The sequence below is a fragment of the Scleropages formosus genome, chromosome 8, assembly GCF_900964775.1.
Source record: "Scleropages formosus chromosome 8, fSclFor1.1, whole genome shotgun sequence".
Classification (NCBI taxonomy): domain Eukaryota; kingdom Metazoa; phylum Chordata; class Actinopteri; order Osteoglossiformes; family Osteoglossidae; genus Scleropages; species Scleropages formosus.
The window spans coordinates 20619175-20644362 of NC_041813.1; the positions used below are offsets into that span (position 1 = coordinate 20619175).

Sequence of the window (25188 nt, forward strand, 5' to 3'; positions counted from 1 at the left end):
AGGTTCAGTTGTGTCCTTCTCGCATCCAGCTTCGCATCCATCTGTGCCAGTCCTGCTGTAGCGTCCTGGATCTTTTTCTCTTTATAGTTCTGCACTTATTTCAAATGTTACAGATTATTGTTCTTATCCTATGGAGCGTCAGATCATATTGCAGGACAGGGAATAAATTAATAAATAAAAAATTAATATTGTGACTATGGCAACATTTTACAGTAAAAAGCTCAAACTAGAAAAATGCTGTGTCTGAACCAAAGTTGGCTGTTTACACTTATATTTATGGTTTAAACAGATGAATCGTTACCACCAGCCCAGTGATGGACAAAATCCATGCTACATGCATGTTATTTCCTTGATTTCTGTGATGCTCCACTCAAGTCCACATATGAAAATTTCAGTTTCTAATAGTATGATTTTTCCAAAATGACTTGTCTCACTGTTCCGTAACTACGTAAAAAGGATTTAATAGTTTTGTCATCTATCATTTTCACAATATGTCACTCAAGTCCACATGTGAGAATTTGTTTCCAAGAGTATGCTTTTCACTTAAAACATTAAACATAACTACTTAAAAAGATAACATGAGAATTATTTTGTGGAAATGCAATGCTGCTCCCTCTAAAATATATAAATGCTACATGAAGTGTCTGCGCTAACATGAATTTCATATTCACATGTGGAATATAACTGTTGCATTAGTATTGGTTATAAGTTGTAACTTCTCAGTTAAATGCATGTTTCATTATCTTTTTAGTAATAAAAAAAAAGGTTTACACAGATGCACACGTCTGTCAATGCCTTCTCTCGTTATAAGAAAACATCTACCATGATTTATATGCCTTGAAACATCAGCGTAAACACAGCATTCCTCAAGTTCTGAACATGTCTTTCAGTGAAAAGTGACACAAAGTTGACCGAATCTTGTGATGCCGTTACCATGGAGATACACTCTACATGTCTGGTGCTGTGTAAATGTTTCTGGATATGTGCTTTACTTAAATTTTTATTTTTTTTTAATAACCTTAGAAAGCTTTAAATGTCTTTCTGAAAACATTCTTCATGTTGCGCACTGTAATGGCACTCTCTATGGCTCCTTGACCTCTGGTTAAAACATTTGTACTGTGCGGCAGCTAAGGACAGAAGTAATAAAAGCTGGACTTTTTTGAACATTTGTGCAGTGACTGTGATGCCTATGATTTAAAAGCGGATTGTCTGTGGGTCAGGTGTCCATGTCTGCTCAGTAGGATTCTTGCCCCCCTGCACACCTGGGGTCTCGATCCTGGATCCCTCTTCTGCACTGATTCCCTGAAGGCCCTGTGCTTCTGCCAGCAGCACGCACTTGCACCCTACTCTGTAAACAGAAATGATGGCACTGTCTTGATCTTGCAGTTACCCATCAGTGTGATGATTTTTGGAGCTTTTCCGCAAGATGCAGTTTCAAGCTTGTTCTCGTTTCAGCTGCACTTGCTCTGGCTGGATTTGTGCTGGTGATGGACAACTGCTGCGATCACATCCTCACCCTGAGCTGTGGGACCGTCCCCTGCGATGCACTGGCCCGCTGGGACGCTGAGAGTGTTTGGCATGTGGCGGGAGAGCCGATCGGCCCTCATCAGCGGCAGATGGAGAGGTGTGAGTGGGGATGGAATGAGGACACCGAGCGACTGCTCCATGTCACTTCACTGCATGCCACGTCTGCGAGGGTGAGGCTTCCTCAGCTGGGAGCAGTTGTCGGCGAGATGGACGATACCTCAGGTGCCAGCCCTCTCCTCACACTCCAGTACACCAAGGTTCAGCTAATCAAGTTTACGCCATGCACGGTTTGGACATGGAGTAGCAGTCATTTCATGTATGGTCCAAAGATGGTAGTGAGAATTAGTCTTGCACACAGTTTAGAGACAAAGAGTGTAAAAATCATACACAATTTGGTGTCGGGGGCATGAGAGCCATTCCTGTTTATGGTGTAGAGAGTAAATGGGGCTCATTTTGGATATGGTTTGGAAAACAGAACATTCTCTCCTATGTACAATTTAAAATATTAACCCTTTTGTTCAAGAAAGTATAGTTTTTTTTTTTTTTATCTAAATTTGTGCATCCCACTATGTTTTATGAAAAATTTGTTTAGTAGATGTTTTTTCTCCAAAGTGACTTCCAAGAAACTCTAGTGTTATCAGCCCACACTACTTATTCACTAAGGTGACTTACACTGCTAGATACACTACTTACAATGATTTACTCATCCATACATCAGTGGAACACACTCTCTGCCACTCACACTATGGGGGAACCTGAACAGCATGCTTTTGGATTGTGGGTGGAAACTGGAGCATCCAGAGAAAACCCATGCAGATATGGGGAGAACATGCAAACTCCACACAGACTGAGTGGGGATTGAACCCATGCCCTTTCATACTACCCAGGCGCTGCAAGACAGCAGCACTACTCACTGTGCCACCATGCCACCAGTCAAAAAACATAGATTATCATTTAATGCTATGCTACACATTTTAACCAACTTCATTCATAGTTTCACACATTCTGCACTTTGTGGAATTTATGGTCTATAGACCTCATTTACCTAAAATAATACCACTTGTGTGTGTCTGAAGAACTAAATCTGGTTATCATCCCATTAAATTGAGTCAACATATGTGTGGTTTACAGCTGAGGGAGTTTTCTCTTAATAGGATATTATTGATTAAAAAAATAGAATAATTATAGAGGAATTACCATGCTATGCCTCATTTTCACCCTGTACCTTTTTCTTCTTGCAGTTTCATATAGTAAATAAATGTGACGAAACCCTCTAAGGACAGGTTTGCAAACATTTCGTATTGTGACTGATACTAGATACCACAATACCACAGTAATGAAATGCTGGAAACTTTATTTGTTGTGTGATAAGGCAGTATAAGCAAAGGCAAAAAAGGGGACATGATGCCAGTACAAAAGTCATGTTAGACACATTAGTTTCGCCTGATTTGCATTGAGGTTAAAGCCCATGTTGTCTTGAAAGTGTCATCAGTGCCAAGCTCCAGAACAGGTTAAGGCAGCAGCTGCAAGGTCTGCCAACTCTAGTCTTCATCTGTGTCATCAGCCGCACCAGAAATGGTGATGGTTCGTTCCTGCGTGTCGCTCTGCATCGTGTCGTCCTCTGTTTTAACTGTTCTGAGTAAAAAACATGGCAAATGATTACACACCCATTTTCTGCCTCGTATTTACTTATATGAATCAGAGTCTTGAGTTGTAAAGTTTGTTGATTACTCCTTTCCCTCATATAAAGGGGACCAACAACTGCTTATGAAAATATTTACTGAATAATAAGCCTGTTTTATAAAAAAATAAAGCTGCATTTTCCTGATAATGTGGACACAACGGAAGTACCTGGTGTACATACTTCCTGTTTCCTGTCACATGAACAATCTCAACCAATCATAACACTGATTATGGTAAATCTAGCTCTTTCAGAAAATAACCTGTATGAAACATGTAAATATTAATTCTAAAAATCACAGAAACAGCTTTAATATTAATATAGTAATATAAATTAATTTAATCTATGAATATTGTAATTAAAGTGTTTCTCTTGTGGTTTACAAGTCAGGACTGAAGGTAACAGTGACAGTCCAAAAAAATGACTGTTGCACAGGGCCTGCTACCAGTTTTTACAATTTGGATAATAAGAGACAGAATTCGATAATGTTTTACAAATATTATAAAAGATGCTCGTTTTACCATTGTTGTGCAGGAAAACTTTTATTTTGATTACACACACACACACACACACATTTTCAGAACCACTTGTCCCATACGGGGTCGCGGGGAACCGGAGCCTACCTGGTAACACAGGGCGTAAGGCCGGAGGGGGAGGGGACACACCCAGGACGGGACGCCAGTCCGTCGCAAGGCACCCCAAGCGGCACTCGAACCCCAGACCCACCGGAGAGCAGGACTGTGGTCCAACCCACTGCGCCACCGCACCCCCCTTATTTTGATTATTTTTTTTAATTTTATGTGACATTTTTAATTTTTGAATATGTCTTCCATTACCCTGTTAGGCATGAGAAGATTGAATTTAGACATTAAGATGATGATATTTTACTTATTGCTCAGTCTGGCTCATCTTTCTGTTCTGTGTTTTTTTATTGCCCTAGAGAGAGTACGGTTACCTGATGAGCACAGTCTTTCTCTCGGTCATCTCCACCGCCTGCTCCTTGGCATAGGTCTCGATGGCTCCTAGTTGGCCGACACCGCCAGCCATGACACCCAGTCTGCCGCTTATCAGGGATATGCCTGAGAATATACTGGCCAGCCGAGAGTCTTCACCTTCTATCAGCTTCCTGTCAGAAAAAAAAAATCAGGTATGAGGGTTAAAAAAAAATTACATTGCTTAACTGTTAATAATGTTGCATTTCCCAATAATTCTGTGGACTACAGCTTATTTCATAAAACCTGATGGCTTTTACCAAGTCAGATCATCTCCAAACACTATTTATGCATTGTGATTAAATATAGATACAAGGGTGCTACACCTTAGTGTCCCTGTATTGAAGCTACCTGTAGGTGGTGATTTCAATCTCAAGAGCCATTTTCATATTGAGTAGTTCCTGGTACTCCCGAAGATGTAACGCTATTTTCTCCTTCGTAGATTTCAGTTCTAGCTGCAAACTTTCAATTTTTGCCTATTAAACAGGAAGAACAGTGGTAGGATTTAGAATGGTTATTTTTGCAGTTGTATTGTGTGCCGTAAGGCAACTATAACTTAAAATAATTTTAATGGTGCGATTACTGATACATTCTAAAAAGCACACCTGTAGCTCTTCAAGCTCCTTCTTATGCCTTTCTTGTGCCTCACGAATCTGTGCTTCCAGTGCCTCCTTCTTGTTCTTCAGGGCCTCAAGGTCACGTTCTTTGTTTTGGATCTGCAGACCGAATAAATAAATCCTACTGATTTATTCCTGGTAATTCTCTTATTATTCTTTCTTTAATCTCTATATATTAGTAGAGTTTTAGCTTTAGTGGTAGAAAGGTTTTCAACTACTTTGTTTTAACTTTTAAAATTTCATACTATTTTACTATTTATAACCCCTTGTCTAGTGAAGGGTTGCAGTGATTCAGAGCCTATCCTGGAAGCATAGTGCACTAGGCTAGGCAGCGTACTCTGCAGATGGGACACCAGCTCATTACAGGGTTCATATATAAGACCTATGTCCATCATAATTAAGCCAATACAACAAAATATCATAAATAATAAACCAGCATGAGATATTACACACAAGACATCCGGATAAATTTTGTGCATTCTCAGGATGAACGCACATCTTTTTTGGCTCCTGCGATTTCCTGTCGCACACTTCGAATTCTGTCCACATGTTTTGTAGATGCCTGATTTAGGTCTTCAAATTTTGTGCTATACCAAGTGTCCATTTCCTGAGAGAGAGAGAGAAAAGTTAGTTTGTAGAAGTATGTAACAACTACAAGTACAAAGACATTGTAGATACTCTGTGTATATATACATATAGTATATATAGCAAATACATAGCAAAATAGTTGGCCTTTTCATTTTCATGCACAACTGGAATTGGAATGCTAGGTCTCTTTATAGAAAGAAATCTACTAAATATACTAATAAGGTGTGTGGGCTGATAACACTACATACAGTTCATTGGAAGTCACTTTGGAGAAAAGCATCTGCTGAATAAATGTAAATGCAAATATTTCTCAAAAATGTTTGCATGTTTGTTACTTGAAAGTTTGTAGGTTGAGGACCCGTTGTAGTTGAATTCACCTGTAAACTCTTTGCAGCAATTTCATCGTACTGGTGCTGGATCTGTTTAAGGGCAGTGGCAAGGTCTGGAAGTGAGAAGGCCACTCCCACTACAGCTGTCACTCCATATATTTGCTTCATGAGCTCCTCAATTTCCTACAGGTAAAAATAACGTTACGCAGTTTCATATTACGTCCAAACCTGTGGAAAATGCTGCAGAAAGCGACACAATGACACAGTTAGGCTCCCGTGGCTGAAGAACACCCTCAGTTCACCTCTTTGTGCACCCTCTTCAGAAACTCAAGTTCCACCTCCAGGTTCTCCAGCTGTTTCTCCAAGGCAATGCGAGCAGAGGTGGCTGCATCCACATCCTGGACAGCAGAATGCAAGGTGAGACTAGCAAATGTGCGTATCGTATCATTTTGATTTTACCACAGCTGTTGGCAGCTTTAAAAGGGCACAGCAGGTGGTGGAGTGGTTGAAACCGCTGCCTCGCACGTGAAAGAACCAAGATTTGAATCCTACCTCCTGCTGCAGTACCCTTACCCTGAACTGATACATTAAAAATTACTCAGATGTATAAATTATGGTAAGCTGCTTTTGGAGAAAAGCATCAGCTGATTTAATATAAAAGTATTTTTGTAGTATTGGAAGTTGATTACTGGGCGGAAAGCTTCTATAGCCAACTCGGCCTTCTTCCTCAGCTCCACTGCCTCTTCATATTTTGCTTTCAGCATCTCAAGCTGGCCTGCCATAGCCTCTTTGGCAGCAATAGCCATGTCCTAGAAAACAGGAAACAGAAACATATAAAATGAAGAGTAATAATTATCACTAGGATACAGATAGCATCAAGTTATATAGCGTTCAATAATCTATCAATAAAAAAGATCAAAAGGGCTAAGTGTTATGATCATTTGCTATTTGACTTTGTCGAGACACTGTAATGCTACGATGAGTTACAAAAAGATGCCCAAAATAACCTGAATGTATGTGACCAATGAGTGTAATTTATGATGGTCATGTCTAACATGACATTTCAAATGTCTTTCTGTTTATATCTTAGTGTAACGATATGGTTTCTGCAAGTAGTCATGCCCTCACAAACTTCTTTAGTGGAGCCAAGATGTCTGTCAATGCAGGTGTTACCGGGGAGTGGATAGAGGACAGTGTTGGCGTGTGTGTGACTGCCACGCCTGCGCACCCGTTGCATTCTCATCTGATCTGCAATCCTCTTCATCTCCTTCAACTGCTCTTCGTAGAGTCGCCGCAGCCCCGAAGGCTTCACAAACCGGTTCTGCAGGGCCTCGATCTCAGTCTCCAGCAGGCGATTTTGCTGCTCCAGTGATCGAACCTTTTTTTTTTTTTTTTTTTTAGGAAACAGGAATACTCAACAGTGAAGGTGCAATGTGGAACGGGGAACAACATGCTAATATACGTGCATGCCAAGTGAGGATAACGTATTTCTCCATCTCTGTTGCCAGAAGGGGCTTTCTAGGTGCTGCTGCTTCTCCACCATAACCAAGTCACACACATTATGTCAAGATGGACCCGCATCTCTGCAGCAGGTTACAGAACCCTGCATGCAGCATTTTACTGGAAAGTAAACCTTGATCTGAAAAAGTTTCTTCAACCTAAACCCCAGCTTCATCCCTGTCCTTAACCCTAATCCAAACCATGTCCCTAACTCTAACTATCCATCCATTGTTAACAACCGCTTGTCTCAAGCAGGGTTGCGGCAAGCTGGAGCCTACCCAGCAACACAGGGCGCAAGGCCAAAGGGGGAGGAGACACAAACAGGAAAGGACACCGCCCGTCACCAGGCACCACAAGCAGGGCTCAAACTCCAGACCCACTACAGAGGGCACCAGGCAAACCCACTGTGCCACCACATTAACCCTGAAAACACATAAGGTATCAGTATGCCTGCTTTAACAAAGGCTCACTTGCAGAATAATTCAATACATTACTTGCCTTAAGGATGGATGACCCTTTTTGCTATATTTGCTACCAATACCATTCTAAAAGCATGTCTCCATCACAATGTGGATATATATTTATTTTGGGATGCAGTAGTGTATATGAAGGGGGCGTGCGGTAGTGCAGTGGGTTGGACCAGGTCCTGTCTTCCGGTGGGTCTGGGGTTCAAGTCCCACTTGGGGTGCCTTGCGACGGACTAGTGTCCCGTCCTGGGTGTGTCCCCTCCCCCTCCGGCCTTATGCCCTGTGTTGCTGGGTCAGGCTCCGGCTCCCCGCGACCCCGTATGGGACAAGCGGTTTCAGATGGTTGTGTGTGTGTGTGTGTGTGTGTGTGTGTGTGTGATGAGTAGTGTATATGATCTATAATAGGGGACCAGCCAGTGGAGGGTGCGGTGGCACAGCGGGTTGGACCAGGTTCTGCTCTCTGGTGGGTCTGGGATTCGAGTCCCACTTGGGGTGGCTTGCGACGGACTGGCATCCCGTCCTGGGTGTGTCCCCTCCCCCCTCCAGCCTTACGCCCTGAGTTGCCGAGTAGGCTCCAGTTCCCCGCGACCCCATATGGGACAAGCGGTTCAGAAAATGTGTGTGTGTGTGTGTGTGTGTGTGTGTGTGTGTGGAGGGAGGGAGGGAGGGACCAGCCTCACCTTTTCAATGTACATGGCCAGCCTGTCATTGAGCACAATCATCTCCTGGCGTTCACTGCTGCGTATGCTCAGGAATTCCTGGTTCTCGGCGGCCGCTGCTTCCAGGTCGAGCGCGACCCCAATGCCTGCTCCCACACCCATGCCCACGCAGATGGCGCCTGTGCCCACGCTGCAATGACAGTCGAGCCGTGCTGGTATATTATATGTGACATTGGCATGAAGGCAAAAACCAGCTGCATGAGTGTTGAAATTGAAAAGCACAAACTGCTGATTATACTCATGTATACAAATATATAAATAGTACTTGACATGTGTGATGGAACAATAATTGTAAGAGAATGTGTTTTTAAACATTTAACTGACTTATTTTCAACCATCTAATCACATTACTGCTGGTTCAGCCTCATTGACCACCCTGTTTTTTACAGTACAGGCAGACAAAATGTGTTACCTGTGTGATGTGATATTCTGGATGTGGCTTACCTTGCAGGGCGGGCCCTAAAGGCGGTGGAAATGGTCCTCCTCCCCACTGCCTGAGCACGCAGGCTAGATGTGGTGCCACGGGTGAAGCTGGCAGAACGGTGGCGAGTGTCCTGACGGGTCGGCGAGGGGCTCGACACCCGCACCTGGTAGGTGGCGCTGGTGTCTTCGAAATGACGCCGGTAGGAGGAGATTCTCTCTGGGCTGCGGCTCATGGTGGTGCCGATGGGCTGGTCTCTCTTTGGGTGGTGTGGAGAGGTGTTCGCTTGGGTGTCAAGTGCAGTACTGATCTTACACACAGCTGAAACTGCTCTTATAGTCCTGACTCGCCCACTCCAGCGCAGTCCAGCCCATGAGACAGTACCTCCAGAATGTAGAGCCTCTATACAATTGGGAGCCTAGCTGTCCCTCAGACATCTGTCAAAGGGCTGTGAAGAGCACGGCATGGAAAAGAGCAGGGTGGCACTAGATTGTTGGCAAGACTGCCAACACACTGCTGTAAATCCATGGTACGTGGAGTTCTTTGTAAAGACTTTACATATTCAGTTCTCAGTTAGTCTGCACTATCCATACGAGGAGAATCAAAGTGATGACTGAGCTGTGAGTGGAGACTGCGCAACAGCACGAGTGAGGAGAAACGCAGGCGTCAAACTTACGGCTGACACTTCTCAACCAGACATGCCAGATGACACCTATTTGAGTCATTTGGCATCGCAAAAATGTAATATTGCCTTAGCTGTGTGTGACACGGAGACAGGATTTATTTGTTTAATAACAACCAATGAATAAGATGCTATTATTATCTGATATTATCATCCTTGGTGTACTTAATGTTCAGGATCATATTATATTGTATTAAATATTTTATTTCATGTAAATATATTTTCAAAACAATTTTTAGAAATGTGTATGGTGTTAGTGAAACACTGTCATTCGTGGGGTGTTTGATTTTGCCTGGTAGACACAGGGTACCACCCCTGTCCTTTACAACAGTCAGTGGCCCTTTGATTTTTGTTATTGCTGGTTAGAAATAATGCATTTTTCAGCAGCTTCTTGAGGAAATGTGTCAAGTGTGTAAGGTTATTTGAGATTTTTAGGGCTGATACTGTCTCATCTGCATCTTGGATTTCAGTAGCGCAAGTTATGAGTAGTACACATTAGTGAAGTCCTTGGGCTGGAAAATAATATATCAAGTTTATTGACTATATCTTAATATACCTAAGTGGGAGGCATAGTGGGTTTGGTTGGGTCCTGCTCTCTGATGGGTCTGGGGTTCAAGTCCTGCTTGGGGTGCCTTGCGGTGGACTGGTGTCCCATCTTGGGTGTGTCCCCTCACCCAGCCTTGCGCCATGTTAGGCTCCAGTTCGGCGCGACCCCCCCTTGGGACAAGTGGTTTCAGACTCTGTGTGTGTGTGTAATATACATAAAATGCAGTATATCAACTATATTCACTATATGTCTTAATGTAAATATTGCTTATCTTAATAGTGTAAAATGTCAGTTACAAGAATGAAGGACATGGAAATCTTTTAAATTGTGTGAAGCAGCTTTTCAAAACTCTGATTTTCATCACTATTACCACTTGGCATAATAGTGATTTTCTTCCAATTATTCATGAACTGTCTTGCAGTCATATTAGTCTCCTCAATCTCACCCCAGTACAGTAAAAGGTATAGGGTATTTCTCATTAAGGAACATAAAGCTGAGCAGGAGAAGATGGTACCGTATTATAAAACAGAGTGATGGTGTGTGGATGCAGAGGGCCATTTATACAGTGTGAGTGGTATGTAGTATTCATTTTACAGGACTCTGAGTTTATCTACAACATTCCTGGGGTGGAATTTCCACCCAGGCAGTGATGTTGGCATCCCTAGTCACACCTCCGCACCCTGCATTCCTTCTGAGCGGCTCAGTGCTACAACCTTCAGCTCAACATACTGCAATCCTGGTATTTATAAGGCCTTTTTGATTAGTTGGGTGAGGGCACCAGGAATAATATGGCTGTCAACCAGGGGACTGATATGAAATATGAGTGGTACACCATGGTACTGGAGGTAGCATTAACCGAAAGCCAACTGCCATCCATGTTCCTCTGTAGACTTATGTGTCTGTTCATTAAGTACTTATCAGGGCTGCTGATGTACCACACCCATTATACCTACAGTACATAGATGTATAAATTTTAAAGTATAATATTTACTCCTGAAAGTTGTGAAACAAATTCTCAAAGGATTTTGGCAGGAAGACAAGTGTGAAATTGAATTAAGTTGTACAGGTTAAGACTTTTACATCCTATAACTGATGTGCACCTTATCACTTATCTTGGCATAGAATTTCAGATACTGGATGGAGACATAAGAAAATGCTTCTATACAAAGGCATGGAAACAAAACTGTGATACAACACAGAAAACACTGAGTGAATACGCAATTAAGTTTTTATATTGTTTTTTATTCCAGCTATTGCCAAACAAATTTGATGGATACCACTGAGAAAGAAATGATCAGCTTCAGACATCGGAAGCTTTCTAAAACATTACGAAATGTGTAAAGCAGTGCCCTTAAAGAATGGCTGATTTCAAAAGTAACTGTAATCGCAGCTGCTAAGATTAGAAAACTCAGCTTTCATTAAATACAGTTGATTAAAAAAAGCACATTATGAGGCACAGTTTCTTATATTTCCTGAACATATGGTAATGTGAACACTCCTAATCAGAGTGAAATATAATTTCAGTTTTTGGTCTGTAACACTTCACGTTTTGCCCATTCCTCCCATCCACCAGGATAGTGATGAACACTGCACAGACAAGAGGGACAGAGAAAGAGTAAAAAAAACACAAACTCTGGGACAGTATTTCTGAAGTGACATTTCACACACTTACAGTAATTACAAATAATTCTAGGCATACTACAAACATGCATAGCACGAAGCCTATATTTTAAGTGTTTGGAATTGAATGTATTCAAATGCTCTAACTAAACAGAAATTCAGTCTGCTCAATAATGCATTTCAAACCCAAGTCCTCTTATCGCTATTTTGCATTATTTTAGTGTTGTGGTCTGTATCTGAATGGTCCATATGTATGTGGACATATTCATAACATTGGGCCATGACCCAGTGTTGCTGCTAATATTAAATAATAAAATAAAATGAGAATGTTCTCCTGTGTGAGACACTTACTTGGAGTATCCTAAAGAGATGGCTGTATCCAAGGCTGTTTTACTCCTGACGCCTGCCAGGCAGGAGAATACAATGAGGTTGTTCTGAGATGGCATGTCAGACCCGTACTTCTCCCGAAACTCCTCAGCACTCATCTGAAGAGCCTGGTGAACCTGTCCCACTGAGACCAACACCAGATGAGTTTAAGGCTAAAATGCACGATTACAGTGACACTGTTACCATTATGGGCATATGAATCAAGCAGAAGAGGATCTTTTAAATTGTCATTACGTGATGTTTTAAACTTTGCCCGTGAGCCCTCAGTCAGGCCAAAAGATAACAAATACCGCATATGCTTATGTGGTAAATCCGCCGCAATGCGGCTTGAATACGAGGTTTTGGAGGTGTACTTTTATTTTCAATAACTCTGAATTAGTTATGCAAACCACATTAAAATTAAGTGTTGCACTGCAATGAGCTGGAGTCCTGTCTATGTATCTTGCCTCACACCCTATGCTTCTCTAATAGGATCCAGACCTTTGCAGTGCAGAACTGGACAAGTGGTTACTGATAACAAACTGATGGATGAGTGTGTTGCAGAGGATTTCTTATTTATAGCTTCAATCTAAGGTTTTTACTGAACTTCAGGTGACTTCAGGTCCCAACTGTGAAGAGCCCATGATGTACTGGGCTGACAGATAAGGCCTCCCTTAATGGGGGGGGCACATAGTCTACATGAGCCCCACTGGTAAAAAAAAGAGATTACGATTACTGTAACTATGCTTAAAACACTTCCGTGCCCATTTTAACACGTTAACAGCCAGTTTATGGCACAGATCATTGTTCGGCTGTGCCGAAGGCCGGAAGGGCCAAAATACTCACGGGGAACATTGACAGATCCGGGGATGTTTCCGTACTCGCGCAGCTCCCACGGCTCGCGCACGTCGATGACCACGGCGCTGCGGGACGACAGCAGCTGCTTCAGCTGCTCGTGGGACACGGAGTGCTGCGCCTGCGCAGTCGAACTGAAGCTGCGCAACAAGTGTGCTCTGCGAGTCGCTCGAGCTGAGGGAACAGAGACCAACGAGACAAGAGACACGGTGCATCATGATGAGTCGATTTTTAAATAGTGCTACGGAGCTCAGTTTCGAGATTCCTCCATGCCATACTACTATGGCATGATTAACGCTTATCCAACCCTGCGTTTCGACGGGAAGCTACCTGCTCTGCGCTGTTTCACGTGACATTCTAGTCTACGGTTACTGCTGTAAAACACTTCGAACAGTCTGAGCTCGGCGCCCCAGGCGAAGCTGTCGACACTCACAGAGCGCGCACTTGCACTGAGTCCTCAAGGGAACCGCCGACAGTTCTCTGGTACAGGCGGTGGCTACATAGCTCCTGCTTGACAGCACACGGCAGACTATCCGTGTCAGTTTAAGACATTCCCTCACAGCCATGTTGAGTTACGTCGCAGCCGCACGTTGACTAGCTTATGGCACTAACACTTCTTCCGCACCCCAACGCTGTACGTTCGCTGTCATGACGTGAGTGCGTGCGCGGCGTCCCGTGCGTGCGCGCGCCCGACCGAGGACAGAGGGCTACTCCCAGAACTACAGTATAATTTCAGTTGAGTGAAGTAATAGTAACTAAAAACTAACTTTTTTTTAATAGTTCAAAAAAAGTTTAAAAGAAATTAGTTTTATCTTTTCAGACTGATGTGTAAGAGTGTTATGTTTTTGCAGTGGTCGTATGCTTCAAAACTTTGACTCAAACGGAAAGATTGAGAACGTGACGTGATGGGAGACCGTTTCATTCTTGTTACTTCCAGAATTTCATATTGATAAAATTAATTGGGAAAAACTGTTGTTTTTTGTGATGACACCAAGCGGTATATCAATACCATCTTGACCTACAGTAGCCTTAGCCCTAAAGACTGCTGAGTTGTGCACTTTGCCAGCTGTTTTGTGTGGTGTCCCTAGCTAGGCTTCCCCTGGAATTTTGTTTGTTGTGACCCAGGCGTGTTGTTGTTTGTGCTATTAAAGCCTTTAATGGTAATTTTAAGTTAAGAACAAAACGCTCCATAAAAGGAAAAAATGTAACCTGTTTTACAATAACTTTCAGTATTCTTGAATTTCATAAATAAACATGTTGTAAAACATCAAAATGTATATTGTTGTGTATCCAATACTGTTTAACTTATATTTGAAATCCATACAGCTCTTTTAATAACTAACGTACAGATTTACTCAACATCCAACACGTACAATAACCAATGTGATAACTCCTTATAATCAACATTCTCTTTGTACTGTGTTGTACGGGAGTGTCCCTACGGTAAACCGCAAGTGTCAATCTGTACGGCCCTAACAGCACATCGCGCGATGGGTAGGTCTAGTTTGTCCGCTCTCGCTCTCCGTAGTCCGCCGCGGCACTGACACTGTCTCATCTTCACTTGATGCTTTCAAGGAAATACAAGAAAGGTACACGGATACCGCAGAACCTGCTTGTACAAAGATTTTACAACTTTTTGGAGAGTCACTGTTCGCCTTCTTAGACAACTAAACGCGTTCGCAGCAGGTGAGTTGTGTTCAGATGACGGGATCATGACATGGCCACTTCAGGTGAATGGAGGCCCGGCGGCCCCGGGCGGCCCGCCTCGCGACACTCTCCCCGTCCCGCCGGTGTCTTATTTATTATTTACTTACTGGTGTTAAACTCAGTCTCATACTAATATAGCAGTGGTCTTCCGTCTTGTTCTTAAGTTCCCGCTGTTGTTGCTGAAGTAAGGTTTAAAAAGTATGGTAATGTGTTTTTGACAGCCACGGTGATGAGGAGGAGGAAATCTCAGTCAGTCAATCTTAGACAAATCAAATTAATGAGGGGAGTCCTGGTGTCTCCACACAGCTGCAGTGATTGTGATAAAGCAGATCGTGGTTTTATACTGTATTAAGACACAGCTATTATAACCACCATCCAGTTCTCACACAAGGTTCTAACAACGAGATAGTTAAAAACAAAAAGCAGAGGGTGAAGTTAATATACTCATATTCCACAGGGTGGTTAATGAGTATGAATATGAATTTGGGATGCGACCTGATGGCTGACAGTCACAGTCAGTGTGCGTCATTCCACACACTCACCAGTCTACTCAGGAGTGGGCGTCCTGTCCAGTTCTGTCACTTTATTCCATCTTGTGTGAGAGTTGCGGAAACGTACCTCAGTGCTCTTTTGCGCCGATGCCGAAACTGCTGGGCTCTGTTTGCAGGTACTCATGCGGCTGAAAGACCCATTCTCTATAAAAGCCGCTGACATGACGAAGCGGACAAACCGGCCGAAAAAGCCTTGTGATGAGGAGTCATCTGATGAAGTCAGCGGTAAGACGGCATAAATGATTAGCACAGTTACATTTAAAAACACGGTCCTGTAACTAATTAGGATGGCAGTGTAGTGCTGTAGTAATTGAGGAGCACAAATCACTGTGAAAAATGTTCTGTAGGGGTTGACAGTGTGAAGTTGTACCCTGTTTTACAGTGAACCTTACTAGACTGCTATGTATAAAATTTCCAAGAAATGTAGACTATCCCACAAACATTTAGATTTATTCCTTTAGCTGATGCTCATCTCCAGAGTGACTTACAACTTAGGGTAAGCAAAACTGCATTCAATGGCAGATGAAGAACTTGCGTAATTGTCCAAACATGGTTTTCTCATAGTTTTACCATTTTTCTGGTACGCATCCCACTGGGTCCTCACCTTAAAAACATTGTTCGAAGATCTACCCACTCCATCACAATCAGTCGAGGCTTAGGAATGCAGATGTCTCTCGATTTATTCACTGTTTAGGTTCTGTAAAAATCTCAGCTAAAATTATAATTAACTCAGAATGAGCTATAAGACATTATTAATTCTGTTTTCCTCAATTACTTGTCCTGTGTCGGATCAGTGTGACCCAGAGCCTGTACTGGAATCATAGGGTGTGAGACTGGGAACAGCCTGGATGGGGCGCAGTTTGAACTTTTATTATACTTTATTAACTTCTTTACTTAGGCAATGTGCTATCCAGTATTTACTTTATTATGTATGCATTAAATACGAGGGTAAGAATAAACACATACCTTGATTTATTTGCTGAGTCGGTTCTGCAAAATACCTCACAAGGCATATTTTAGCATTTTCGTTAACTTTGAATTACAATAAAATTAGAACTGAATTAAACTGACTGAAAATAAGAAATGTTTCCCCCACAAACTTTTCAGTTACACTTGTTAACTAACTTATACAATAAACACACAATGTTCTTCATCTTTCTTTTGATCATCTGTACCCAGGAACAGTAGACATGAGCTGTAAACACTCTGGAAGTGAGTTGAATCAACTTGGTCCCACATTCCTGTTCTATTTACTGTCAAGTAATGGCTGAGTGTGGAAGCACAGGTTGTGTTCATGAGCAAATTTTTGAAACTAGGCAAGAGCAGAAAATAAACAAAAAATACACTGAAAAATGTCCATGTCTTTGAGAATTAGTAACTCAAACATTTCTAACATTAGAATCCAGTGTACTTAAGCTGCCTATTGAGGTTAGTTCCGGATAACAAATACGCAAATGTTACACACAGATTCACGCAAGCAGTGCTTATAAGACTATCACAGCAGAAATGCACAAACTGAAAACTTTCCTAATCGAGGGGTGTGACGTTCTATCATGATGTCATGCCCCAATTTTGTGATATAGACATTGTCTTTCATGTGTTACTTTTGCTGCCATGTTGCTCAGAGTGTTTTATGTAGTTAAAGGAATGAGACAAGGTGGTAATATTTTGACGTCAGCAACACTATCGTATTAGAGTGAAGTGCTGAGTGTTCAGGCAGCAGAGTCTTCCATAGCTGCTGAGTCCTCACTGTCTCCCCAGGGCTTACGTGTCAGCATGTGAGCAGGGCGGTTGATCTGAACTCGGTGAAAAAAGCGGTCACACAAAGCCTCTGGTCAGTATGTGCCGAATGTCTCAAGGAGAGGACCCCATTTGAGGGAGAGCCATCGGGGGATGTCCTCATCTGTCTCAGGTGTGGCTTCCAGGTGAGACGAAAGGCCCCCCAGTGGGCCCAAGTGCTCTACACACTGCTTTGACTGAGCTTTGAGAGCAATTGTAAAGCAGTTCCATGGTGCACTGCGTCTGGCTCCGCAGGGTTGTAACCAGTCAGAAGCTCAGCATTCAACGAAGCACCAGCTGGCCCAGCACCCTGAGTCTCACTGCATTTCCATCAGCCTCAGCAGCTGGAAGGCCTGGTGAGGATCAGTTGCCTGTTTCCACCACCCACACACGCATCACTAACTAATGTCAAGGGACCCGAACATGGCGCCCATTAAAAGACACAATGTAGTCGGTTGTGATTTTGCCTCCATCGTGTTGGCCTCCAATTATCTCTGGCAGTGTGGTACAGACAGTCCTCGACTCTCAAAAATGCTGATGAAGATGCAGATGATGCGATTAGTGATGTCACACGGTTTCTTTATTGCGATGACATTGGTTGTTTTACATTTATTCATTTAGCAGACGCTTTTCTCCAAAGTGATGTTCGTCTCACAGAAAATACAATGTGCGCATTACATCAGCTGAAAAAGAGAGACTTGGATGCAGACGTGTAATTCTAAAGCACAGTTAGTTTGTTACTTTCCACCATATGAACCAATGTACATCACACGAGTAGCTGGATGAAGAATTATCCAAATAATCGACAATTCCTAATCGCATTCCTATTATTCTTTATTTTTTTAAATTAAACATTTACATTACAGGAGTAGCTGTGTGAAAGTTTATCTGTTATTCAGCAGTTATGATCTCAAAGTTATAGTGCACGAACACATTTACACATTACACGAACTTAAGAGAACATAGGAGAAGCGAGTCCGGAAGGGTTGAGTTTTAAGACCCTTTTTAAATGTAGACAGAGATTCAGCAGTTCTGAGTGAAGGAGGAAGTCATTCCACTACATTGGAGCTAGAACCGAAAACCTTTCTGCTTTTCCTTTTGGACCTTCTGTGCGTGCGACCACTAAGCAGGCAGAGATGGAGGAGCGTAGCAGTCTGTTTAGGGTGTAGCGAGTGATCAGGTCTTTTTGATATCTGGGAGCAGTTCCGTTTTTGCTTTTCTACGCCATAACCAGAGTCTTGAATTTGATCCGGGCAGTTTTAGGAAACCAGTGTAGAAAGACAAAGGGGGGGATACGTAGGAATTCTTTGGCAAGTCAAACACAACTTGTGCAACACTGCCCAGTGATCCAGTTCAAGCCACAAGCCGGACTTGTCTTCAAATACACGACTTCACCACCCTTACAGCAGCTTTTATCACCAAATGCGGAGTAGCCTAATGTGCGATACTGGTGACCCTGCAGGTGTCTGGAGTGCAACGAGGAGCTGTCCACTCACTGCAATAAGAAGGTGCTGGCTCAGACGCTCGACTTCCTACAGAAACACTCGGTCAAGGCTGCATCAGGTATCCTCCCCCCCCCCCCAGCTGCATGTGCAAGTGTGCCCTCGGTTCATAGTGCTCCAACTCCACCTGGTAACCACGCTTTCACATTCCTCTGGTCAAAGGCTGTAGTGAAGAGTGCAGCTCAGGATGTATACATACCATTTCCATGAACAAAATAGACATATTTCTCTTTTCCATCTGCGCATTTCTTTCCTCTGGACTGGGGGTATGTTGTTCTGCTGATAAAGATGAATTTAAATTCTTATTTTGTCATGGTGCTTTTCAGCGTTAAACGCTTCTTTCACTGTGAACTGCTTTCCTTTCTATAAAGGAAACCCTAAACGGTCCACCATTGAAGGAAAAAATTACAAGTCAGAGCAGAAGGAATAACAGTGAATAGAACCTAGTCTTAATAAAAGATGCACCTACTCATCTAATTATTGATTTCAGCTCTCATTACAAGGACATTTAAGTAAAAAAAAAAGTTCTTTATCGTACCTGTAGAGTTCACAATATTTTTAAACTCCCATTTAATAATATCAAAGAATTTTATCTAAGAAATTTTTTTTTTTTTTTTTATTAACTGCTGCCTCACCTCAGTTTGACACAATGGTTGTAATGGTGAACTGGAATCTTTATCCTTATACTTAATAATTGCACATAGGGAAGTATTAAAAGCTGATAACGAAAATTGTTTCCCGTGGAAGATGACTGCCGATGGCTTTCGAGGTGAAAGGTAATTCCAAAGGGAAAATGTGTATACAAAAACCCTTTGGCTTTGGATACCGTGAATGGCTTTTAAAAATTGCTCCAGGTTCCTAATGAAAAAAGGGAAATAATGTAATGAAATATATTCTCTGGAGATACTTTTCCTAATAAACATAATTATGTTGGATTTCGGTTATGTTCATTTATACTCTTAACTTATATAAAATATGTTCATTATTGCTTGATTTGAATAGATGTTTTCCAGATTCCCTTTACTGCCATTTTTTTTGCACAAATCAGTAACACAGAAAGGTGCTTCGGTTTGCACAATAGAGATGCTTTGATTCAGTTGAATGCGCTGTTCCTTTTCTCTGTTAAAAATGTAGTGACCCAAGGTGGCAGAGATCACCGCAGCACCATGGCGCCTCCTGGTGGCGACCCGAGTCCTCAATCAGGGTCCCCAGGGCAGTGGGCATTACTGAGCTGTCAGTTTGCGTGCGCTTCCTGTCTGTTACTTTATGGTTTCATTTCACAGTCAATATATATTGACTGTTCATATCATAACCGTTTCATAAAGGAAACTGCACGGTCGTGGTTCTGAACGGTTTACCATTGATCGTTCTCCCTTTTTTTGCGTAAACATGCAGATCTGTGTTTTTAAAGAACAAATAATACTGATCGGACACGTGGAGCAGGTGTGTGTCAGTCCACGAGCAGGGAAGGTGGTGTGTGAAGCAGTCCACGGCTTCTTGTGAACTATAAGGAGCTCTCTGTCACACACAGTAACTAGAGCGTTAACATAACGCGTAACAAATGTGTACCACCCTGACAGTCAGCTGGCACTGAATCGCTACATCCTAACAACCATAATTTACACTGAAAGGCAGGTTGTGACGAAGATCGCGTTGTGCTTGTTCCCATTGTGCTATATATAATCATTAATGTTTTGCTTTAAAAGATCCTCAGATCATGGACTGCATTTTAAGACGAAATGACTTGTGACTTGTGTTGCTCGTCCACATCACAGGTGGGAAATCCTTGCATTAAAAAAGGTGCGAGAGCTTGTTAGGTGTGCAGGTCAAAAGCAGTTGGTAGCAGAAATAATAACCGATTCATGTTTCTAGGCCTCAGGGTCTGTATCCATTTTTTAGGAAATGCAACATTTTGGTGAATAGAACAAGATTACGTGCATTTACATTGTTAGTTGCAGTAATATTTTAAAAGAACTTGTCATTCTGGGAGTGGGGGAATACAGATAAAGGCAAATGATCCTCAATGTTCACTTAGTCAGTCCAGTAGCACTGTTTTGCTAGCTTACATTACACAAGTAGCTGCCTGTATAAATGATGAATAATTTAAAAAAAAAAAAAAAAAAGTAATGCAAGTTCATGGAGCAGATGGGAAATCAGAAGAGAAGTGAGTCTGAAAGAGATGTGTTTTGAGACCCTTCTTGACCGTTGAGAGGGATTCAGCAGTTCTGAGGGACAGAAGGAAATCATTCCAAGATATTGGAGCCAAAACCAACAACTTAAAGAAAATGTATGGGTCAGTATTTTTTTCAGTTTCCTCTTTTGTTTCTTTACAGTTGCTTTCGTTGTGCAGTTGTTTGCCGAAGCCTTTCATTTTACCGCAAACCAGCATTTCCGCCAAACAGTAATGTATGGTATCTTCATGGTTGTTAATCTTGTGTTGGAGTTGGGCATGCGTTACAGGAAGCTTGGCATGTCTGTGGGAGGAGCTTGATGCTAATCATTTGATAAATTTAGCCTGCACGGCGCCGGCCGACCAGGGCTGCTCCAGCCGAGCCACGTGCTCCAGTTTAGCTCCAATTGCGTTAGTGCCGTCTGAGCGCCCTCATTAATGTTGTTAGCCGCTCCAGCGCCGCTGCGGCTGGGCTCCTGGAAGAGCTGGAGCAGCTGTGTGCGTGCCCAGCCCCCACCCTGCCTGGCATCCACCGCTCCGTAGAGGCATCCTGCCTGCCATGCACGAAGGGGTGGGGATGGCATTGCACAAGTAGCAGATCAGGACCCCCCCCCCCCCTCCACACACACAGTCCTACTGTGCTGCTGTTTCTCCCCAATATACATGGGCACTTTTCACAAAAGGCTTCTCTCTCCTGGAATGAGCTGTATGTGACTGATAGAGTGTACTGACCTCAGGGCCTTGGCCTTTCCCCAGCGCTCACACATTATCTGAGCTGTCAGGAGACACTGCAAAGTGTGCGGTGGTTAGGTAGGCAGAGCCAGTGCTTTAATGAAACCACTATACGCTGGAGGGGTCACACCCAGGTCGGGACGCTAGTCCGCCGCAAGGCACCCCAAGCAGGACTCGAACCCCAGACCCACCAGAGAGCAGGCCCTGGCCAAACCTGCTGTGCCACCACGCTCCCTGCGAGTAGAAACACCTTACATTTATTAATTCCTGAGCGTTTTCTCCAAAAGCGCTTATAGTGTTAAGCTACTAGTACTGATCCATTTATAAAGCTGGGTAATTTTTTGCTGGAGCAGTTTTAGAGTAAGTACCTTACTCAAGGTAACTTTTAAATGAAAATCTTTTGGTATCCAAAAGTGGCCCAGGTAATATTATTGGTACCTTCTACAAGTAGTGGGATTTCTAGCCTTTACTTTGCTGAACAGCTGAACTCACCTGTGGAGAGTGTGGAAAGTGTCCACAGTATAAAAATCACTTATTTCCCCAGTTGGGTTAGAGGAAAGCCCTCCTTCACCTGTTCTGTCTCCTTGAGTGTACTGCAGTGAGCATGGAAAAAGAAATAAAACCAAATAATTAAATGAGGAGGTCAGACAAAAGACTGCAGTCAACCATAGACAACTTCATGGCTCCATCTCCAGAGACCTTAACGCTCCTGTTTCAAAGTGGATGTAATGTTATCAAGAAGTTGGGCTGTAGCCAACCTCCCTGTATGTGGAATCAAGAGAAAATTTAATCAAAGATGGCAATGAACGATTGTTCCAGTGCTGGAGGAAACACCTCAGTCAACTGCGACACAGACTCAAGCTGACCTTCAGATACACGGTGCGACAGTTTCAAGTTGGACAATCTGTCGCCAGCTCAACGAAAGTGGGTTATATGGTAGGGAGCTTAGGAGGACCCTGTTGCTGAGAGAGATGTAAGAAAGTTTGGCTTCAGTCTGCCAGAACACACCTGAAAATCCCAAAATCCTTCTTGGTTCCCTGCACAGTTGAGAAAAAAATTGGAGCTTGAAATGAAGCCTTCAAAGACAAGAACACCTTCCCTACAGTAATACGTGGAGGAGGTTCAGTCATGACGTGTTGCTTTGGTGTCCCTGCCGCTGGGTGCCTTGAATATGTCCATGGTATCATGAAGTCAGGAGAATACCAAGGCATTTTGAAGAGCGGTGCCATACTCAGATAAATCCTATATTGATCACTGGGGAGAAATTCTGCTCATACAGAGACGTATAGGCTCCACACAAACAGGTGGCACAAAGACTCACAACAAGCGTAGTAGTGGTTAGAACTGCTGCCTTTGGGCCCAGAGGTTGCACTTCAAGTCTCACCCCCAGCTGTAGTACCCTAACCCTTAGTACCTAAGCAAGGTACTTACCCTAAATTGCTCCAGTATAAATGGGTAAATAATTTTAAGGAGCTTAACATTGTAAGTTGCGTAGAGAAAAGCATCAGCTAAATGAATAATTAAATTATGTAATAAATGAAGTATATTTAATGCATTAAGTATAAATGAGCAGGTATGGTACACCATTGACTGAAACAACACCTGAACTGAGACGTACACTTCTGGATACTTAGCCTGTGTGAGTGTGTGGTTTTACCCTGTGATGTACTGGCATCCTATCCAGGGTGTACACCCCCCCCCCCAACCTTGCACCCAGTAGTTTTGAGATAGGCTCTTGACCATTGCATTCCTGACCAGGGAAGGCAGATAAAACAGTGAGTGAGCAAGCAATGGTGCTAATATTTTTGGGCATGACTTTCAATAAATAAATAGGTAGGTAGATGTGTCCCATAAATAGGAAGCGGATTAAGACTGGAAGCTCAGATGCCACAGTTCCTTGGAGCCGGGAGCCGAAGGGCGGTAGGAAAGCGTCTCCAGAGTGAAGGCCAGCCTTGCAGTGAAGTGTTTGGTGCTGTGATTGTGTGACACGTGTTCCTGCTTTATGCCGAGGTCTGAAGTCCCAGTGTGACATTGCAGGTCTGTCCCTCTGCGGTCTTTCCACAAAGCCCATTGTTACATTCTGGCGACAGTCAGGTGTCCTGGCCGTTGTCGTCGGAGGTTTGGGAGCGAGGGAGGTTTGCGTGGCGAGGAGTGAAGGGGCAAAGTGTGCAGAGCCCTTTGCCATGTCCCCCCCCTCAGCTCTTTAAATGACCTGTTGCCATTATCACAGCGGAATTGTTGCATACGCGGAGCGCTGCTTATTGTCTGGCCGAATGGACCGCTGCTCACAGAGGGAGCTGGTGAAATTGCATTTCTGCTGAAGGCCAGGTTGGAGGCAGGGATTGTCCTGCATTCTTTCCCCATATACCCTCTGCACAAAAGAGCCCCAGCAAGAATTTAGAATCCATTATAGTTTTGTACAACAACAGCTTAGAAAAGAAAGAAAATCTATTAACTGGGCTCTCACCAACAAGGCCTTCAGCTGGAGTACCAGAGTCCTACTGGAGGGAGACTTGACCTCAGCAAGACTTGTATGGGTTTGTATGGGCTGGAAACACAGCTGGGATTCTTTGTTGAGGAAATTAAAATGTTTTCCTGAATAGGCATCAGAGGTTGGCAGTGGGGTATTTTGGCAATTATTGTCTAGTATTGATTTTTCATCCACCTCCTTTTTATAATTATTCCTTAATATTGCCACAGTGGAGCTACACGTATGGTTAGAATCAAGAGAGTCGTTTGCTTATGGAAGCAAAAACAAACATATTGTATTGTGGTAATTGAATTTTAAAAGGGAACAAAAATGTGTTGTTTTTTCTGCTAGCTATTAAGGTTTTGATATTCTTTTTTTTTTTTTTTTTCTTCTCAAGTAGGCATCACTGTTGCCTCTATCAGCGGTAACTACAGTAGGCTTTTGACAGATGTGTGTCTGTAACCTTGGTTTTTAGTGACTGTTCCTGCTAACGTGTGTCTGTGCGAGTCAGACAGCCCGCCCGCCCGCCCGCCCGTCCGCTTCCTCAGCTGTGTGTTTACAGTTCTTGTAAGCGCCACAGATTTTTTAAAAATAATTCTGGTGTTACTTTTACAGAACAGAGTTTTGCTTCATGTATGTGGAACTGTGTTTGAAAAGGACTCGGTACCTGTAACGATAGCGAGAGCGAGAACTTTTTGTGTCTGGATTGGCCCTGTTGCAGCGGTCAACTAAGAGTCATCTACTTAAGAGTATCTGGTTAGTAATGGGGGGTAACTGAGTGGACACCAAGACTAGATGATGGAGGAGAGGTGATGATGCTTGGAAAAGTTGGAGGAAGAAGAGGATTAACAGTAACCAGATGGATATACTCAATCACAGTGACAATGGACGCAACCCTTTCAACGCTATGGACAGAAGTGAAGGACAGAACATTCTGGCAACATCCTTCATCTTTGTGCTTGGTAAGAGTCAGCAACGACTAGACAGTATTCGTCACCAGCACGAAGGGGATTGCAGTGTTTCTCAGAAACAAGCAATGGGGTTATCTGCAGGCTCCACCAGATTCACTTGCATTTAGTCACCCTACCTTTTACCTGCTGGTCTTTATTTATATTTACATGTAGATTTATTCATTTGGCAGAAACTTTTCTTTAAAGCAGTTTACAAGTTGGAGTAAAAAAGTACATTTCAACAAAAGATGGAGAGCTTTACGTAGAGACACGACTGCTTAGGCGCAGCCGGTTTGCCTAATACCGCCGTTTTCGTTGTGACACATTACATGTGCAGCTTCCTATGTTATTGATAGGAAATACAGAGGGGATTGTAAAAGATAAGTGTGATGCAAATTTGTGGAGTTGTTTAGGTA

General features: G+C 43.0%; 3 protein-coding genes across 3 annotated transcripts in view; 1 reads left to right on the forward strand and 2 right to left on the reverse strand.

Annotated features, from left to right (window-relative positions):
* Positions 1–3068: 3068 nt before the first annotated feature.
* On the reverse strand, positions 3069–9080 carry LOC108937216 (desmin). Its single transcript, XM_018757011.2, has 11 exons — positions 8865–9080; positions 8382–8550; positions 6963–7112; positions 6424–6543; positions 6037–6132; positions 5783–5917; positions 5314–5424; positions 4806–4916; positions 4552–4676; positions 4164–4334; positions 3069–3162 (listed from the first exon to the last, which is right to left on the reverse strand). Exons 1-11 carry the CDS (start codon positions 9074–9076, stop codon positions 3069–3071), a joined length of 1494 nt encoding a protein of 497 aa, XP_018612527.2. The 5' UTR covers positions 9077–9080.
* A 2211-nt stretch (positions 9081–11291) lies between these two features.
* Positions 11292–13537, reverse strand: tstd3 (thiosulfate sulfurtransferase like domain containing 3). Its single transcript, XM_018757107.1, has 4 exons — positions 13345–13537; positions 12903–13085; positions 12042–12201; positions 11292–11657 (listed from the first exon to the last, which is right to left on the reverse strand). Exons 1-4 carry the CDS (start codon positions 13475–13477, stop codon positions 11591–11593), a joined length of 543 nt encoding a protein of 180 aa, XP_018612623.1. The 5' UTR covers positions 13478–13537; the 3' UTR covers positions 11292–11590.
* Positions 13538–14434: 897 nt separating this feature from the next.
* The window catches only part of usp45 (ubiquitin specific peptidase 45), a 33038-nt gene continuing 22284 nt past the window's right edge, over positions 14435–25188 (forward strand). The window contains exons 1-5 of the mRNA XM_018757349.2: positions 14435–14597; positions 15286–15394; positions 16931–17094; positions 17204–17304; positions 18411–18511. Coding sequence (XP_018612865.1) covers positions 15292–15394; positions 16931–17094; positions 17204–17304; positions 18411–18511 — 469 coding nt within the window. The 5' untranslated portion in view covers positions 14435–14597; positions 15286–15291. The remainder of the gene's footprint in view (positions 14598–15285; positions 15395–16930; positions 17095–17203; positions 17305–18410; positions 18512–25188) is intronic.